Here is a 19,869-nt window from a genome sequence, read left to right on the forward strand (position 1 = left end):
TGAGCAGAGGCGGACTTTGTGGGCTCGGTGCTGCTGAAGGAGAGTGTCAACAGCTCAGTGGGCGACGACGACAAGATCTATTTCTTCTTCACGGAGAGGAGCCAGGAGCAGATGGCCTACCCCAGCCAGACCAGGGTGGCACGGGTTGCCCGCATCTGCAAGGTAGGCCTGAAGGGGGACATGTGTTATGGCATTAGGGGTTGCCCAACTCAATGGCGGGAGAAAGCAGAGAAATGGCTCAATGGCTGCCATGGAATGATTGGAACGGCATCAAACACAAGGAAACTCAAGGTTACTTGCGTAACCCAGGTTCTCTGATATTTTGAGTGACATATCTCACATGTGGGATTCACCTCAATCTCAGAAGCTTGAAGAACCAATTACACACTCACTGCCAAACCCTAAGGTCTGAAGAACTGCTGCTTGGCGAATCATATCAAGCTAGCCAGATTTCCTTGACAGTTTGAACACAGCCCGCGACGCGGTTAGGCCTTGTGGCTGGGACCGCGGATATTCGCAGGCTTGTGGCTGTTTAAATCCCTGTTTGTTTCTGTTTCCAACGGCCTTGCGAGCTGTGCTGGCTGGAACTGCGTGGAGTACCAGCATTAGCCTACATCGCTACCATGACAAAGACCAAAGCCGTTGGGAATACCATTGAGGACGGTGGTGTCTCTCTATCACAGGTGAAGGATCTTTTAAAAGAACAAAAGAAGTTCTACAAGCAGTTGTCACAACAACAAGAAAATAGCTTCAGGTGTGTCCAAATACTGGTGGAGTCAACTAATAAAAGAATAGACAATCTGACCAGAGAGTTCCAGGACCTGAAGAATACTGTTCAGTTCTCCCAGGGTCAGCTCGATGAGTTTAAACAGGAGAATGGCAAGATGACCGCAATCTGTAAGTCATTGAGAGAGGACATCAGCTCTGTATGTCAATCCATGATAACAATAACAGAGAAATCAGATCTCGAGGAACAATCAATGCGGAACAATATTGTTGTGGATGGAATTGCAGAATCTCCACACGAGACCTGGATGGAGTCTGAGGACAAAGTGAGGGAAATTATCAATGAGAAACTGAATATGAACCACAGGTAGATTGAGTTGGAACACGCCCACAGGACTGTAGAACCCACCTCTGGCCCAGGTGACAGGCACAGGCCGATAGTGTTCAAGTTCCTAAGGTTCAAGGACAAGGTAGCTGTTCTGTAAAGAGCCAAGAACTTGAGAGGAACGTACATCTTCCTCAATGAGGACTATCCTGAAGCTGTGCGCCAGAAGAGGAAAGAACTTATCCCATCCATTAAAACTGCCAGAGCGTGTGGGGACATTTCTTACATCCGCTATGACAGGCTCATTGTACACCCTCCCTCCCAAAAGCCTGAAAGAGAGCCAAGCCTGTGGGTTCGTAGCGTCAACTCCTCAGCACACACACAGACTTACACACACCAACTGGTTGATGGTTGACTGCTGAATGTGTTTTTTCTTGCTTTGTTTGCTCTTTTACATATTATGTATATCTCTGATAAGTTACCCAGGAAAGGGCTAAAATTAGCCCATATTAATATATGTAGCCTTAGAAATAAATGTAATGAAATCAATAATTTGCTAACATCAGATAACATGAATATATTAGCCATTTCTGAGACTCACTTAGATAATTCCTTTGATACAGCAGTAGCAATACAAGGATATAACATCTATAGAAGAGACAGTAATGCCTATGGGGGAGGTGTTGCTGTATATATTCAGAACCATATCCCTGTAATGCTTAAAGAATATATCATTTCAAGTGTTATTGAAGTGCTGTGGTTGCAGGTTCACCTGCCTTTTTAAAAAACGTTTTCCCTCTTGGGCACCCTATGGGCTTGGGCCCAGCCCCTGACTCACACAATTGACCAGTCACATTTATTTATTATGCAGTTTATTTAAATTGTTTTATTAAACAGTTACCCAATTAAGGCAGGGCCCCTCAGTTACCCACGTGTGCCCCAATCTCCTCTCCTCCCCACATCTGACGATAAGCAGAATGGCAGCAGCAGGCTGTCTACACTCATTAAGAGTAGGGCGGCAGGTAGTCTAGTGGTTAGAGCGTTGGGCCAGTAACTGGAAGGTTGCTGGATCGAATCCCTGAGCTGACAAGGTACAAATCTGTTGTTCTGCGCCTGAACAAGGCAGTTAACCCACTGTTCCCTGGTAGGCTAACATTGTAAATAAGAATTTGTTCTTAACTGACTTGCCTAGTTAAATAAAGGTTAAATAAAAAAAATATATAAATAAAGTGACTATGCATAGATGATAAACAGAGAGTAGCAGCAGTGTAAAAAGAGGGTGGGGGAGGACAATATATGATCAATACAAGTGGATGTCACAGACCCAACACTATTGGTATGCACTCTATTTAGTTGAGTGATAACCTGGGTCATATTCAGGGCTGGACTAATGCAGAGGCTTGCCGGGGCCCAAGAGGGAGCAAAAAATAAATGAAAAAAATGAATTTATTATATGTGTAATATACAGTATATATATATTTTTTAACTGCAACCGCCAACAACAGGAGGATTCAGAAGCCTGCCCTTTTTTATTTAACCTTTATTTAACTAAGCAAGTCAATTAAGAACAAATTCTTATTTACAATGACGGCCTACCCCGGCCAAACCCTAAACCAGACGATGCTGGGCCAATTGTGCGCCGCCCTATGGGACTCCAAATCATAGCCAGTTGTGATACAGCCTGGAATCAAACCAGGGTTTGTAGTGACGCCTCTAGTACTGAGATGCAGTGTCTTAGACCTCTCCGCCACTCGGGAGCCCCAAAACTCTGCCTACACTACAGTTCAAAAGTTTGGGGTCACTTAGAAATGTCCTTGTTTTTGAAAGAAAAGCTAATTTTTTTGTCCATTAAAATAACATCAAATTGATCAGAAATACAGTTTAGACCTTGTTAATGTTGTAAATGACTATTGTAGCTGTAAACGGCTGATTTTTAATGGAATATCTACACAGGTGTACAGAGGCCCATTATCAACCACCCTCACTCCTGTGTTCCAATGGCACGTTGTGTTAGCTAATGCAAGTTTATAATTTTAAACGGCTAATTGATCATTAGAAAACCCTTTTGCAATTATGTTAGCATAGCTGAAAACTGTTGTTCTGATTAAAGAAGCAATAAAACTGGCCTTCTTTAGACTAGTTGAATATCTGGAGCATCAGCATTTGTGGGTTTGATTACAGGCTCAAAATGGCCAGAAACAAAGCACTTTCTTCTGAAACTCGTCAGTCTATTCTTGTTCTGAGAAATTAAGGCCATTCCATGCGAGAAGTTGCCAAGAAACTGAAGATCTCGTACAACGCTGTGTACTACTCCCTTCACAGAACAGTGCAAACTGGCTCTAACCAGAATAGAAATAGGAGTGGGAGGCCCCGGTGCACAACTGAGCAAGAAGACAATTACATTAGAGTGTCTAGTTTGAGAAATATACGCCTCACAAGTCCTCAACTGGCAGCTTCATTAAATAGTACCCACAAAACACCAGTCTCAACATCAACAGTGAAGAGGCAACTCCATGGTGCTGGCCTTCTAGGGATCCAAATAAACCAATAAACCCAGAGACAGAGTTAGTGTATTCATCTATGTTATTCCCAGAGACGGCCCGGAACATATCCCAGTCCGTGTGATCAAAACAGTCCTGTTGCATGGATTCCGGTTGGTCAGACCAGCGTTGAACAGACATTACCACGGGTGCTTCCTGATTTAACTTATGCCTATAGGTGGGGAGGAGCAGAATGGAGCCATGGTCTGATTTGCAGAAGGAGGGGGGGAAGGAGGGCTTTGTATCCATCTCGGAATAGAGAATAACAATGGTCTAATGTATTTTTCCTGCTAATGGGGCAAAAGATGTGTTGGTGGAATTTTAAGGGAATTTTCCTTACAAGTCCCCGGCTACAACGGATGCGGCCTTGGGATATGCTATTTCCAATTTGTTCAAAGTCCTGTGTAATTCCTTGAGTGCCAACGTGGTGTACCGTAATTTCCGGACTATTAATCGCATCTGAATATAAGCCGCACCCACTGAAATAAAAAAAAGAAGCATTATTTTGAACATAAATAAGCCGCACATGTCTATAAGCTGCAGGTGCCTACCGGTACATTGAAACAAATTAACTTTACACAGGCTTTAACAAAAATAAATAGTAGGGTGACCATATTTTAGTTTTCAAAAAAGAGGACATGTCTGGGAAAAAGAGGACGTATGGTCACCCTAGTATCAGCTGTCTCATTTGGAGTGTTTTTAACTTCGACTAATTTACTTTGCACGCCACCATTCTTCCAATCAAAATACTGACTAAGCAGAGGGAATATTTTCACAGCACCGTGATTGCTCCCATCAGTAGAAACACCACAGTAAGGTATGTCTTCTAGTGCTTTCTGAGCTATGTTGACAGAATGTGGTGCTATCACAGCGTTAACAATTGCTTCGGTCTTAGTACGAGCGCTTGAACATTTTCGCGCAGTCTCGGAATCAGGGAAAGCCTTTTTTAACAAGGCAGACGGGCAGTCCATTGATCTGTAGCTATTGTGATGCTTCGTGTTGTGGAATGCAAAAACTCCCTCCGCAGCAGTAACAGCATCTTCTGTTTTACCTGCTCTCACAAAATAGTCAGTTAATTTACCTGACGAACTCTCTCCTTTAGCTGCAATTTTGTGTTTTGCGGAGCTTATGTGGGCGTCTAGGTCGCTAGCACCTTTATTTGACACTGACACGTACGTGCCAGCTTAGCAGGTCATGCATTCTGCTTCACACGGATCCCAACCAAGACGAAAACACGGGAATTCTCTGTAAATCGTCTGTGAATTTACATTTGCGTTTGGGCATTTTTACGCTGTTCTGGAGCCATGTGCCGCTGTTGACAAGCAAGCTGCTGCTCTGTCTCTTGGCTGTTGCCATGGTGAGGGTAATGATTGAGATGCAGTTTGACCATTGTTTGCGTAGGCCTACATGACCCACCAATGGTGGTGTGTGAGAAGGCGGGACCTAAAGAGAAAGGTCAAAGCAATGCAAAACCCCAAAAATGCACACAATGAATGGGACTTTAGAAAGCAAAAGCCGAATCCCGGACATTTTGGGCGATTTAGAAATCCCGGCCGGAAACATTTTTTTAGATCCAAAAAGAGGACATGTCCGGGAAAAAGAGGACCTATGGTCACCCTATAAATAGGCTTTAACAAAACACGGCTTGTAACAAAAATAAATAGGCTTTAACGAAACACGGCTTGTAACAAAAAAATAAAAATTTGCAGTAAACAGTAGCCTACCAAGAAAGTCATTGGTCACTATTTTCCTCCTCCTGTGCACTGAAACCACTGAAGTCATCTCCTTTGGTGTCGGAGTTGAATAGCCTCAGAATTGCTTCATCCGATATTGGATCGTTTTCATTGTCGCTCTCGTCACTTTCATCCGGAGGCAAATCCCCTGCTGAGCCCTCTTCAACACGCAGCAGTCCAGCCTTTCGAAACCCGTTGATGATAGTGGATTTTTTGACAATGCTCCACGCTGTCAGGACCCACTGGCAGCATAAGTTGCTCTTCGCATGCGGCCTGTTTTAGTGAAGGATTAAAAAAAAAGGATTTCCCCCCAAAAATTTGAAAGCGGGAAAAATCCATATATTAGCCGCATCATTGTTTAAGCCGCGAGGTTCAAAGCGTGGGGAAAAAGTTGCGGCTTATAGTCCGGAAATTACGGTAGGCTTGGGGGGGATGTACACAGCTGTGATACAAACAGCTGTGAATTTTCTCAGAGATAATTGGATTGGCATTTGATTGTGAGGTATTCCAGGTCAGGGGAACAGAAACTATTAAGGGTTTGTACATTCCTACAATCCCACCATGAATTGTTGATCATGAATCATAATCCTCTGCCTTTGTTTTCCCACAAAGTTATTTTTCTGCGCGATGCATGGAAACCCCACCGTTGCCAGGCTGTGTAGCCTGATCAAGCACCTCCTCCATCAGCCAAGTCTCTGTAAAGCAGATTGTTACAGTCGCTCATATCTCTCTTGAAGGAAATCTGCGCTCTGATCTCACAAAGTTTATTGTCCAGAGACTGTACATTAGCAAGTAATATAGTAGGAAGCGGTGGTTTGACCTTTTCCTTAATCGGACTAGAACCCCAGCTCACCTTCCCCTTCTCCGGCAGCGTCTTTTTGAAAAAATGGCTCCTGTGATGAAGGGCTCCAGCTCCGTTAAGTAGATTTTGTGGTGAGTAATCTCAGTAACACAACCCAGCCACGCCTGCTTAACCCGGAAGCCAGCCGCACCTTACACCTGGCGACCCTGTCAGCGTGCATTGCGCCACAGAAGTTGCTAGTGCGCGATGGGACAGGAACATCCCTGCCGGCCAAACTCTCCCCTAACCCGGATGATGCTCGGCCAATTGAGCGTCACCCCATGGGTCTCCCGGTCACAGCCGGCTGCGACAGAGCCTGGACTCGAACCAGTTTCTTTAGTGGCACAGCTAGCACTGCAATGCAGTGCCTTAGACCACTGCGCCACTTGGGAGGCCTTCTTGTCTGCTTCTGAGGGGTTTCTTGGTGTGCCACTGTTGCCAGGCAGAGTAGAAGCCCACCAAGTCTTTCTTTCTCTCCCCCTTTCTCTCTCTCTCCATCCCACCCCCTTTCTCTCTTTCTCTCTCTCTTTCTCTCTGTCACTCTCTCTCCTCTCCCCCTCTCTTCCTCCCACTCCCCCCCTCTTTCACCACCTCATTTCATTGGAGATCAGCATGCCCAGAAACCACTCCTGGAGATACAGAAGGCTGTTTTTTTCACTCCTCCTCCTCTCTCTTTGGCTGTGCCTGGTGTAACTGTAATCTCCATTGTTTCATGCTTGCAGTACCCCTATATACAAAAATGCAGCTTTCTGGGAATAGGGACATGTCTGCTCTGTTGTAGTGGTGATGGTGGGGGGTAGAATGTGATGGATCCAGCCCTAACTGGGCCACAGCAGCCCATGCAGATTTAAATCTGGGGCTGGAGGGGGGGTGGGCTTGATTCACCCCAATGGCACAGTGGCAGTCACCCATGATGATGACAGTTGTGGCGGCGACAGGTCTGTCTGCTTCTCAGCAAATCCCCAACCTCCTTTGCATCGGCAACCAGCGTGTACGGTCTACCACACAGCCATCAAGTTGCCAGATGTGGCATCCATGCTTGAGGCAGGCCTACTTGGCTAGCAGCCTAAAAAGCTATCGGCCCTAGCTAAAAGAAATTCCACAAATTCACTTTTAACAAGGCACACCTGTTAATAACCTCTCTAGGGTATGTGGGACGAAATCGTCCCACCTACTCAACAGCCAGTGGAATCCCGTGGCGCGTTATTCAAATACCTTAGAAATGCTATTACTTCAATTTCTCAAACATATGACTATTTTACACCATTTTAAAGACAAGACTCTCGTTAATCTAACCACACTGTCCGATTTCAAAAAGGCTTTACAACGAAAGCAAAACATTAGATTATGTCAGCAGAGTACCCAGCCAGAAATAATCAGACACCCATTTTTCAAGCTAGCATATAATGTCACATAAACCCAAACCACAGCTAAATGCAGCACTAACCTTTGATGATCTTCATCAGATGACACTCCTAGGACATTATGTTATACAATACATGCATGTTTTGTTCAATCAAGTTCATATTTATATCAAAAACCAGCTTTTTACATTAGCATGTGACGTTCAGAACTAGCATACCCACCGCAAACTTCCGGTGAATTTACTAAATTACTCATAATAAACGTTCACAAAAAAGCATAACAATTATTTTAAGAATTATAGATACAGAACTCCTTTATGCAATCGCTATGTCCGATTTTAAAATAGCTTTTCGGCAAAAGCACATTTTGCAATATTCTGAGTAGATAGCCCAGCCATCACGGGCTAGCTATTTTGACACCCACCAAGTTTGGCCCTCACCAAACTCCGATTTACTATTAGAAAAATGTGATTACCTTTGCTGTTCTTCGTCAGAATGCACTCCCAGGACTTCTACTTCAATAACAAATGTTGGTTTGGTTCAAAATAATCCATAGTTATGTTCAAATATCCTCTGTTTTGTTCGTGCGTTCAAGACACTATCTGAAGGGTGACGAAGGGTGACGCGCCCGACGCGTTTCGTGACAAAAAAAATCTAAATATTCCATTACCGTACTTCGAAGCATGTCAACCGCTGTTTAAAATCAATTTTTACGCGATTTGTCTCGTAAAAAAGCGCTAATATTCTGACCAGGAAACCCTGTTTTCGTTCAAAGACGAAAAAATAACAACATGATGTCGCCTCGTGCACGCGCCTCCAGTCTCATTGTTCTCTGATCGACCACTATCCAAATGCGCTACTGTTTTTCAACCAGGGCCTGCAAAGACATCATTCACCATTTTGTCGCCTTATGGGAGCCGTAGGAAGTGTCACGTTACAGCAGAGATCCTCAGTTTTCAATAAAGAGAGTGTAGAAGCCCAAGAAATGGTCAGAGAGGGCACTTCCTGTAAGGAATCTTCTCAGGTTTGCCTACCATATGAGTTCTGTTATACTCACAGACACCATTCAAACAGTTTTAGAAACTTTAGGGTGTTTTCTATCCAAAGCCAATAATTATATGCATATTCTAGTTTCTGGGCAGTAGTAATAACCAGATTAAATCGGGTACGTTTTTTATCCGGCCGTGCAAATACTGCCCCCTACCCTAGAGAGGTTAATTTAAATGAATTCCAGGTGACTGCTTCATGAAGCTGGTCGAGAGAGTGCCAAGAGTGTGCAAAACTGTCAAGGCAAAGGTGGCTACTTTGAAGAAACTAAAATCTATTTTGATTTGTTTAACACTTTTTTGGTTACTACATGATTCCATATGTGTTTTTCATAGTTTTGATGTCTTCACTATTATTCTACAATGTAGAAAATAGTAAAAATAAAGAAAAAGCCTTGAATGAGTAGGTGTGTCCAAACTTTTGACTGGTACTGTATGAGTAATGTGTGCTGTTTTGTGTTTGTTTAATTTACTTTGTGTCACGTCCTGACCGGTAATAGGGGTTATTTGTTAATGTAGTTTGGTCAGGACGTGGCAGAGGGTATTTGTTTTATGTGGTTCGGGGTGGTTCGTTGTTTAGAAGGTTGTTTGATTTATTATTTCCGGGTTTTGGGCTATGTTATATGTTTTGTATTTCTATGTTCATTCTAGTATTAGTATTTCTTTGTTTAGGTCATTGGGTGTTGGACTCTTAATTGGAGGCAGGTGTTTCTTAGTTGCCTCTGATTGAGAGTCCTATATATAGGTTTGTGTTGGTAGTTTGTGGGAGATTGTGCTAGGTATAGCCTTAATGCCTTACCGGCCTGTTATTCCTCATTGTGTTTTGTGTACGTGTTTATTTTGGTTTTTCCTTCTTTGCCAATTTAATAAAAGAAGATGAGTGCACATAAACCCGCTGCGTTTTGGTCCGACAATGATTTTTCTTTATCATCTGACGAAGAAGAATGTGACAGAATCTCCCACCACCCAAGGACCAAGCAGCGGGGTAAGGAGCAACGGAACACTAATATGGACTATCGGGAGTTTTGGACATGGGAGCAGATTCTGGCCGGAGAGGGCCCATGGAGGAAGTCGGGTGAAGACCGGGAACGCTACCGGGGAACACGGCTGGCGAGAAAGCCGGAGAGGCAACCCCAATAATTTTTTTTTGGGGGGGGGCACACGGGTAGTGTGGCTGGGCCAAGGGTGAGCCCTAAGTCAGCTCCCTGTGCTTTTTGGGAAGAACGTATGGAGTGGAGGGCGCCGAGGTATGAGGAAGTGAGCACGATCTCGCCCATACGCACGCACAGTCCAGTGCGAGTGATCCCAGCCCCTCGCAAGTGCCGTGGTAGAGTGGGTATCCAGCCTGGTAGGAGGATGCCTGCGCAGCGCATCTGGTCACCGGTGCACCTCCTAGGTCCAGGCTACTCTACGCCCGCTCTACGCACGGCAACCATCAGGCCCCTGCACAGCCCAGTTCGCCGTGTGCCAGCACTTCGCTTGTGCAGGGCTACTAGTTCCATCCAGCCAGGACGGGTTGTGCAGGAGGTGCAATCGAGACTGCCAGTGCTTCTCCACGGCCTGGTTTATCCAGTACCAGCACCACGCACCAGGCCTCCAATACGTCAGCCCAGTCCAACTCAGCCGGTTCCCGCTCCTCGTACTAGCCTTAAAGTACGTGTCTCCAGTCTGGTAGCTCCACTACCAGCCCCATGCATTAGGCTTCCAGTGCGTCAGCTCAGTCTCGAGCTTCCGGCAACAGTGTCCAGTCCAGAGTGTCCGGCAACAGTGTCCAGTCCAGAGTGTCCGGCAACAGTGTCCAGTCCGGAACCGAGTGAGTCTGCCTACAGTCCGGAACCGAGTGAGTCTGCCTACAGTCCAGGGTCATCAGTGAATGGCCTCAGGCAGAGGATTTCAGTGGGGGTGGATGGGTCAGGTAGAGGACTGAGGCCGGAGCCACCTCCATTGTAGGAGGTTTGGGGGGGGGGGGGGGGTGTAGCACAGGAGCCGTCGTTGACGGCAGCCACCCTCCCTTCCCTCCCTTTAGTTAGGGGTTTATTTTTTTAATTATTTTTTTGAGGTGCATATGGGGTCTGCACCTTTGGGGGGGTACTGTCACATCCTGACCGGTAATAGGGGTTATTTGTTATTGTAGTTTGGTCAGGATGTGGCAGAGGGTATTTGTTTTATGTGGTTCGGGGTGGTTGGTTGTTTAGAAGGGTGTTTGATTTATTATTTCCGGGTTTTGGGCTATGTTATATGTTTTGTATTTCTATGTTCATTCTAGTATTAGTATTTCTTTGTTTAGGTCATTGGGTGTTGGACTCTCAATTGGAGGCAGGTGTTTCTTAGTTGCCTCTGATTGAGAGTCCTATATATAGCTTTGTGTTGGTAGTTTGTGGGAGATTGTGCTAGGTATAGCTTTTATTGCCTTACCGGCCTGTTATTCGTCATTGTGTTTTGTGTATGTGTTTATTTTGGTTAATCCTTCTTTGCCAATTTAATAAAAGAAGATGAGTGCACATAACCCCGCTGCGTTTTGGTCCGACAATGATTTTTCTTTATCATCTGATGAAGAAGAATGTGACACTTTGTTTACTGGGACTACTGTATTTTACGAAGGATAAAGTACTGAGGCTGGGTAGAAATATTTTTTTATAAAAAACAGAAATGAAGAGCAACCCACTGGGCACAGACGTCAATTCTTTGTTGGTTGAACGTCATTTCATTGAAATGAAGTAGAAACAACATTGAATCACACAATGTGTGTTCAGTGGTGATGTATTAAAACCCCGACAAACAAAGAGACGAGAAGTCTCTGCTCTAAATGAGGTGCACAATCTGTCTATTCAGGCTTCTTCTCAATGCCATCGCCTCCGAGCACCTCCTCTGCTGTTGCTGCTGCTACCCGAAATGCAATTAGAGTAAATATGCTCAAGTAGGCACACTGTGAGCCAGAACCAAACACTCTCATTCAGTGGTACTTGGTAATGCTTCTAGTGTGTAGTGGGGTTGTGTTAGTGTGTGTGTGCACCTGTCTCTGTGTGTATAACGTACAGTGAGGGAAAAATGTATTTGATCCCCTGCTGATTTTGTACGTCTGCCCACTGACAAAGAAATGATCAGTCTATAATTTTAATGGTAGGTTTATTTGAACAGTGAGAGACAGAATAACAACAAGAAAATCCAGAAAAACGCATGTCAAAAATGTTATAAAATTATTTGGAAATAAGTATTTGACCCCCTCTCAATCAGAAAGATTTCTGGCTCCCAGGTGTCTTTTATACAGGTAACGAGCTGAGATTAGGAGCACACTCTTAAAGGGAGTGCTCCTAATCTCAGCTTGTTACCTGTATAAAAGACACCTGTCCACAGAAGCAATCAATCAATCAGATTCCAAACTCTCCACCATGGCCAAGACCAAAGAGCTCTCCAAGGATGTCAGGGAAAAGGTTGTAGACCTACACAAGGCTGGAACGGGCTACAAGACCATCGCCAAGCAGCTTGGTGAGAAGGTGACAACAGTTGGTGCGATTATTCGCAAATGTAAGAAACACAAAATAACTGTCAATCTCCCTCGGCCTGGGGCTCCATGCAAGATCTCACCTCGTGGAGTTGCAATGATCATGAGAACGGTGAGGAATCAGCCCAGAACTACACGGGAGGATCTTGTCAATGATCTCAAGGCAGCTGGGACCATAGTCACCAAGAAAACAATTGGTAACACACTACGCCGTGAAGGACTGAAATCCTGCAACGCCCGCAAGGTCCCCCTGCTCAAGAAAGCACATATACATGCCCGTCTGAAGTTTGCCAATGAACATTGAATGATTCAGAGGACAACTGGTGAAAGTGTTGTGGTCAGATGAGACCAAAATGGAGCTCTTTGGCATCAACTCAACTCGCCATGTTTGGAGGAGGAGGAATGCTGCCTATGACCCCAAGAACACCATCCCCACCGTCAAACATGAAGGTGGAAACACTATGCTTTGGGGGTGTTTTTCTGCTAAGGGGACAGGACAACTTCACTGCATCAAAGGGACGATGGACGGGGCCATGTACCGTCAAATCTTGGGTGAGAACCTCCTTCCCTCAGCCAGGGCATTGAAAATGGGTCGTGGATGGGTATTCCAGCATGACAATGACCCAAAACACACGGCCAAGGCAACAAAGGAGTGGCTCAAGGAGAAGCACATTAAGGTCCTGGAGTGGCCTAGCCAGTCTCCAGACCTTAATCCCATTGAAAATCTGTGGAGGGAGCTGAAGGTTCGAGTTGCCAAACGTCAACCTCGAAACCTTAATGACTTGGAGAAGATCTGCAAAGAGGAGTGGGACAAAATCCCTCCTGAGATGTGTGCAAACCTGGTGGCCAACTACAAGAAACGTCTGACCTCAGTACTTGGTGGCAAAACCCTTGTTGGCAATCACAAAGTCATATTTAGCAGAGGGGTCAAATAGTTATTTCCCTCATTAAAATGCAAATCATTTTATAACATATTTGACATGCGTTTTTCTGGATTGTTTTGTTGTTATTCTGTCTCTCACTGTTCAAATTAACCTACCATTAAAATTACTGACGGATCATTTCTTTGTCAGTGGGCAAACGTACAAAATCAGCAGGGGATCAAATACTTTTTTTTCCCTCACTGTATGAGTGTGTGGTATAGGTATGTATGACCATGAGTAAACCTGTGTTGATATGCGTGTGTGTTTGTGTGACTCTGATGACCTGTTTATCTCTAACCTCGCTCTCCTCCCTCCAGGGTGACTGGGGGGGCCAGAGAACCTTGCAGAGGAAGTGGACGTCTTTCCTGAAGGCCAGGCTGGTGTGCTCCGTTCCTGACTACGAGCTCCACCTCAATGTGCTGCGTAGCGTCTTCGTACTGGAGGGCCCAGACGTACACAGCACCGTCTTCTACGGGATCTTTGGCCTGGAATGGTAAGAGGATGGAGCAATGCGAGTTGTTGTTTATCATACTGCTACTGGCTTGATACTGTTGTATGGTCACACACTCACAACTTAATATGCAGAGATTTGTTGTCTGTTGACTAGTGTAAGTAGATAGTAATTTTTGAGAGGCTGCAGTAGGGGCATATGAATGGGAATGTCAAGCGACGGTATGGAGTAGCTGGCAGCAGTGATGTTTGTGTTTTGTGCTGATATGCAGTCATGCTGCATCCAACTGTCCTAACGGGACTGAGAATCAGATGGAGGGTAAAAACAGCAAAAAATACTAAAGTGCACCTTTGTGAGTTAAACCTGTCACCATGTGTGTGACTTGAGTGAGTAAGCCAGACTCTATTTTCAGCAGAGAGGAAGATGCGAAGAGAGAGGGCTCACTCTCGCCAAAATCTGTCCAGAGTAAGCCCAATGCGTTTCTAAGGGTATAATATGTAGACCTAAACCTTCCCGCCTTGTGGACATCGACTCCCATTGTTAAGGCGGAGACATGAGGATCTCGTCATTATATACAGATATCTGGTTTCACCCTCTTGTAAATTGGAAAGAAAAGTTGGCGGGTGCACTGTTAGGATGCTTTTTTCCCCTAAACTAAATTGATGTTTTGCCAAAATTATAGAATTACTCCTGTCTAAATAAAAACATTCAAAATACTTCAGAGATCATGACTTAGCCACACAATCTATATCGTTTTTTAACCCCATGGATTGTTTTAAATCACAAATGTGTAGGCCTATGCCTATTTGGGAATCCTGCGATTTGGCCAGCGCACATGGCAATATGTCAAGCTGATTGAGTTGCGACTGTCAGTGAAAAGTATCTCAAATATGTGTGACGATAATGTGTCTTGAGTATAATTTCAAATATTGCAATAAGAAGAAGAGGGATGTGTGGCAAAGCATTGGCCGTCATTGTAAATAAGAATTTGCTCTTAACTGACTTGCCTAGTTAAATAAAATAATTGAAAAATGCATGCACCTAACTCTCCAGAATGGGCTCAGCTGTCTCCTGCTAATCATTGCACATTTATTGTTTCATTGTGTGTAATGATGTACGCTGAGAGTCGGGAAACAAGTACAGTCGTGGCCAAAAGTTTTGAGAATGACACAAATATACGTTTTCACAAAGTCTGCTGCCTCAGTTTGTATGATGGCAATTTGCATATACTCCAGAATGTTATGAAGAGTGATCAGATGAATTGCAATTAATTGCAAAGTCCCTCTTTGCCATGCAAATGAACTGAATCCCCCAAAAACATTTCCACTGCATTTCTGCAGAAGGCTTCAGGGCACCCAAAAAGTCCAGCAAGCGCCAGGACCGTCTCCTAGTTGATTCAGCTGTGGGATTGGGGCACCACCAGTACAGAGCTTGCTCAGTAATGGCAGCAGGCAGGTGTGAGTGCATCTGCACGCACAGTGAGACAAAGACTTTTGGAGGATGGCCTAGTGTCAAGAAGGGCAGCAAAGAAGCCACTTCTCTCCAGGAAAAACATCAGGGACAGACTGATATTCTGCAAAAGGTACAGGGATTGGACTGCTGAGGACTGGGGTAAAGTCATTTTCTCTGATGAATCCCCTTTCCGATTGTTTGGGGCATCCGGAAAAAAGGTGAGCGCTACCATCAGTCCTGTGTCATGCCAACAGTAAAGCATCCTGAGACCATTCATGTGTAGAGTTGCTTCTCAGCCAAAGGAATGGGCTCACTCTCACTATTTTGCCTAAGAACACAGCCATAAATAAAGAATGGTACCAACACATCCTCCGAGAGCAACTTCTCCCAACCATCCAGGAACAGTTTGGTGACGAACAATGCCTTTTCCAGCATGATGGAGCACCTTGCCATAAGGCAAAAGTGATGACTAAGTGGCTCGGGGAACTAAACAGCGATATTTTGGGTCCATGGCCAGGAAACTCCACGGACCTTAATCCCATTGAGAACTTGTGGTCAATCCTCAAGAGGCGGATGGACAAACAAAACCCCACAAATTCTGACAATTTCCAAGCATTGATTATGCAAGAATGGGCTGCCATCAGTCAGGATGTGGCCCAGAAGTTAATTGACAGCATGCCAGGGCAGATTGCAGAGGTCTTGAAAAAGAATGGTCAACACTGCAAATATTGACTCTTTGCATCAACTTCATGTAATTGTCAATAAAAGCCTTTGACACTTATGAAATTCTTGTAATTATACTTCAGTATTCCATAGTAACATCTGACAAAAATATCTAAAGACACTGAAGCAGCAAACTTTGCGGAAATTAATATTTGTGTCATTCTCAAAACTTTTGGCCACGACTGTACATTTAATTAATAAATGAACAAACCAAGAAACATGAACAGCGCACCGACATGAAACAGGTACAGGAACAATGACGACTGGGGAAGAAACCAAAGGGAGTGACATATATAGGGCAGGTAAGCAAGGAGGTGATGGAGTCCAGGTGAGTGTCATTATGCGTGTAATGCTGGTGACAGGTGTGCACCATAACAAGCAGCCTGGTGACATAGAGGCCAGAGAGGGAGCACATGTGTTTGCCCTTTGATGGTTTATTTTTGATAAATTCCCTATTACATATGTCACCAGTAGGCCTAGTAAATGTACCGTTAATCCCTCATACATACATTTCTGTTAATGCATGTTGTAAGGGTTGCGGAACTGGTGGCAGTGAAGTCAGACGCAGGAGAGCAGAAATAGGTAATAGCCGGAGCAGTTTTAATTCCAAAACCCACGGCAATACAAAAAGAAACCAACATGGGTACAAAACCCGACGTGCACCAGTAACATAGCGTACATGCACTTACAAACAAACAATTCCACACAAGGACATGGGGGGAACAGAGAGTTAAATACACAACAATTAATGATGGAAATGGGAACCAGGTGTGTAAGAAAACAAGACAAAACAAATGGAAAATGAAAAGTGGATCGACGATGGCTAGAAGACCGGTGACACCGACCGCCGAACACCGCCCGAACAAGGAGAGGAAACGCCTTCGGTGGAAGTCGTGACACATGTATTAACTAGGCTACAGTCATTTATCGTTCTCATTTCTCGGAGTGGAAAAGATGTTTGCGGAGTTCACAACCGGCTATGCTTGTGAGAAACAAGTTTTGGTTTATTTCATAAGCTTTAAGAGTTTTGTAAATCTTTTCATTGTCTTTTGTTTGGAGTGCTCCGAAAGCAATGAGCATGTGTCTGGTTTCTCTGTCATAATTTTGAGCGCACGCGCCTGAGCACGGATAGAAAGAAGTATGCCTACCTGGCCTGCTGCATGCGAATGTAGGAAAAGTGCCCATTTGGCAATGTCTGATTTCTGATTGTCTTAACTAACCACGTACACCACTAATAAGCTGAGCTTCTCAGTATTTTTTTCTTCACCTCACACATTGTTACATCCATTGCAAATGATAGTTCCTCAGTATTTGAAATATCTTTCCAACACTCCTGGCCTCGATAATCTCCAAGCCTCAGTGTGAAAGGGCAAAATAGGATGATCCCATATATCCAGTTTAAACGGCTGGTTCCAGTTGATGATTTGATACAATGTTGCACTGCACGAGCAATAGCTCAAGTCAAGACAAGATAGATAGAAACAAAGTAGAGAGTGGACTGTGATTGAAAGAACCAGAATTTTCATCAGGATATTTTCTACTGTTTTATTTGTCGGCTTTAGGCCTATGTATTTTACTTAGATGACAATGGAAGTTATAGACCTACTCCTGCATTGGCCTATAGGCTATATCTGAGTTATATGCACTAATTTCTTTACCCGCTAATATATCACAGTGTATCAAGGATGGTGCTCTCGCCTTAGTTGAACTTTTAACTTTTAGATTTTTATCACGTGATTAACCACGTGACAATGATTTTGCGAAAAAAAAAACATTATTATTGAAAATAATCTGTTCCACAAAAATGTGCATAATAAAACAATAATTTCTTTCACTCAGATCGGTAGAAATGGTAGGACAAATTGTAAGCTTCCCCAAACTTGAAACTCACGAGCTGCCCATGGTCTTTACTATAACATACACGCGCGTGCACGCAGGAAGTCCTGTGAAAAAACTTGCCTGGCTATGGATATCAGAGGGCCATCCAAATGATTCGTTCTGGCGCCGGCCCTGAGCACATGACTAAAGTGCACATTGAATGCAAGTAAAGCATAAGCTTACTACTGAGATAAGACGACTTTACCCCTGTCAATGACATACTCCCAACTCCCCATATCCCTGTTGTAGACAAAGTGAAAGACAGAAACAAGAAAATATTACTGTTGCCCAAAACCAAATTTCCACTCCCTTTCCCACCCACCTCAGCTTTCAGTGAATTATCTACTAAAACCTAAGCAAAGTCTATTAAAATGTTCCCTCTTGGTGAGTGCTCGTGGATTTAGAAATTCGATCTGGGTGGCATTTACTTTCCAAGAGAACAAACGCTTCAATGTTGATATAATGTTGAATTATTAATCTCTGACTTTGTGCATTTTTTCTCTCTCAGGAAAAATATCAAGGCATCTGCGGTGTGCCAGTACTCCTTCACAGATATTCAGAGGGCCTTCGAGGGGCCTTACATGGAGGTGCAGGATTCCAAATGGAGGGAATATACAGGGAAGGTTCCAGTACCAAGGCCTGGTTCGGTAAGTCTCTAGTAATACCCCTCTATTTCCCTGATACATAAAACCTTATGCCTCCCTCTCTCCCCTTGCCCCCATTACATACTAACTTTGGATCAATCTCAATACTCTCTACACAGTGTCCTCCTTTCCTTGTCTTCTTTCCTGCATCTAGACAGAATGAATTGGTGAAAGCAGTATTTAGACACGTTTTTCACCAATTCAGTCTTTCTATAGTTATTTTATATGCTAATGTAGGAAGGAGGGGAAGGCCATTAATGCTATTGAGGTGCACCCTTGTCTCTATTTCTGTCTCACTCACTCTTTTCTGATCTGTATTGACTGCTCTCTCGCTCTCTTTCCCTCTCCGACCTCTGTCGTTCTCTCACTGCCCAGTGTATTACAGACATGCACAGGTCCCAGGGCATTAACTCGTCCCGTGACCTCCCAGACAACGTGTTAGCCTTTGCGATACAGCACCCACTGATGTCCACCCAGGTCCACCCCATAGGAGAGCACCCCCTACTGTTCAAGAGAAGTGTCAATTACGTAAAGATGGCCGTGCACAGGGTGGCAGCCCTGGACGGACACGTCTACACAGTGCTCTTCTTTGGAACTGGTGAGTCTGGCTAGATTTATAATGCATAATACATAGTACATAAGGAATAGTTGAATACTTATTTAACTTCAGTTTTTTCTTCTATTAATGTTATATGAATGTTTTAGGAGAGATATGAATGTTATGATAGTTATATGAATGTTATGTATACGTTGTATGAAGGTTATATGAATGTTGAAGGAACATTATATGTCTGTTTTTCCCTTCAGATGAGGGTTGGTTGCACAGGGCTGTGGCGATAGGAGGTCAAATGCACATCATAGAGGAGCTGCAGCTGTTTGTGAACCCTCAGCCTATAGACAACATGGTCATCTCGCAGGCACAGGTATTACACATGGCACATACATGCTTATAAAGCATTATACCTGTTGGCTTTGAGTACAGTGTTATCAAAATTGTATTGAACATAATTTATCCATCAACAGGGAAGTATCTATGTGGCCTCAAACTCTGCAGTGCTCCAGGTCCCCTTGTCCTCCTGCCAGCGCTACACGTCCTGTTTCGACTGTATTTTCGCCCGGGACCCCTTCTGTGCCTGGGACGGGGCGCTGTGTGTGAAAATGTCCTCACGCACAAACAGGTGAGGGCAGGCACACACAAACACACAAACACACACACTTTATTAGAAGAAGCTATCATTCTTTTCTATCAATGATCTCACCATAAAAAAATGTATGTTGACTTTAGAATAGTTGTTTTATTTTCTGTGTTATTCCATATACTGTACAGTACATTTATAATACCAATCAAGTTACTCCTGTTTAACTTTGTACTGTTTCTGTATGCCTGTAAATAATAAATGAGAACTGACATTCTTCTGGCTCCTATTCAGGTCCAATCTAACCCAGGATATACAGGAAGGGAAAAGAGGCTGTGACAACAGCACAGGAGCTGGTATGAACTGAACACGCACACACACCACTGGCATAGCACCTGCAGCCCCCGCAATGCGAGGGGGCCCACAAGTGTAGCATATGAACACGTCATAAACTATGCTTTTTTTGGGGGGCCGGAATTACAGGAAATTAGCTTTAAAACTGCAGAATTTTCTTTCAGCCTCATGGCAAAAGGTGTAAAATAACATGAGATTAACTATAAAACTACCAAAACAATGGGTTGGGGG

General features: G+C 44.1%; 1 protein-coding gene across 1 annotated transcript in view; it reads left to right on the forward strand.

Annotated features, from left to right (window-relative positions):
• LOC115200958 (semaphorin-4G) overlaps positions 1 to 19,869 on the forward strand; it is a 74,874-nt gene that overhangs the window by 50,315 nt on the left and 4,690 nt on the right. The window contains exons 8-14 of the mRNA XM_029764110.1: positions 8 to 162; positions 13,318 to 13,493; positions 18,013 to 18,151; positions 18,524 to 18,746; positions 18,956 to 19,071; positions 19,172 to 19,326; positions 19,579 to 19,640. Coding sequence (XP_029619970.1) covers positions 8 to 162; positions 13,318 to 13,493; positions 18,013 to 18,151; positions 18,524 to 18,746; positions 18,956 to 19,071; positions 19,172 to 19,326; positions 19,579 to 19,640 — 1,026 coding nt within the window. The remainder of the gene's footprint in view (positions 1 to 7; positions 163 to 13,317; positions 13,494 to 18,012; positions 18,152 to 18,523; positions 18,747 to 18,955; positions 19,072 to 19,171; positions 19,327 to 19,578; positions 19,641 to 19,869) is intronic.

This window comes from Salmo trutta, chromosome 10 (genome assembly GCF_901001165.1).
Source record: "Salmo trutta chromosome 10, fSalTru1.1, whole genome shotgun sequence".
Lineage (NCBI taxonomy): Eukaryota > Metazoa > Chordata > Actinopteri > Salmoniformes > Salmonidae > Salmo > Salmo trutta.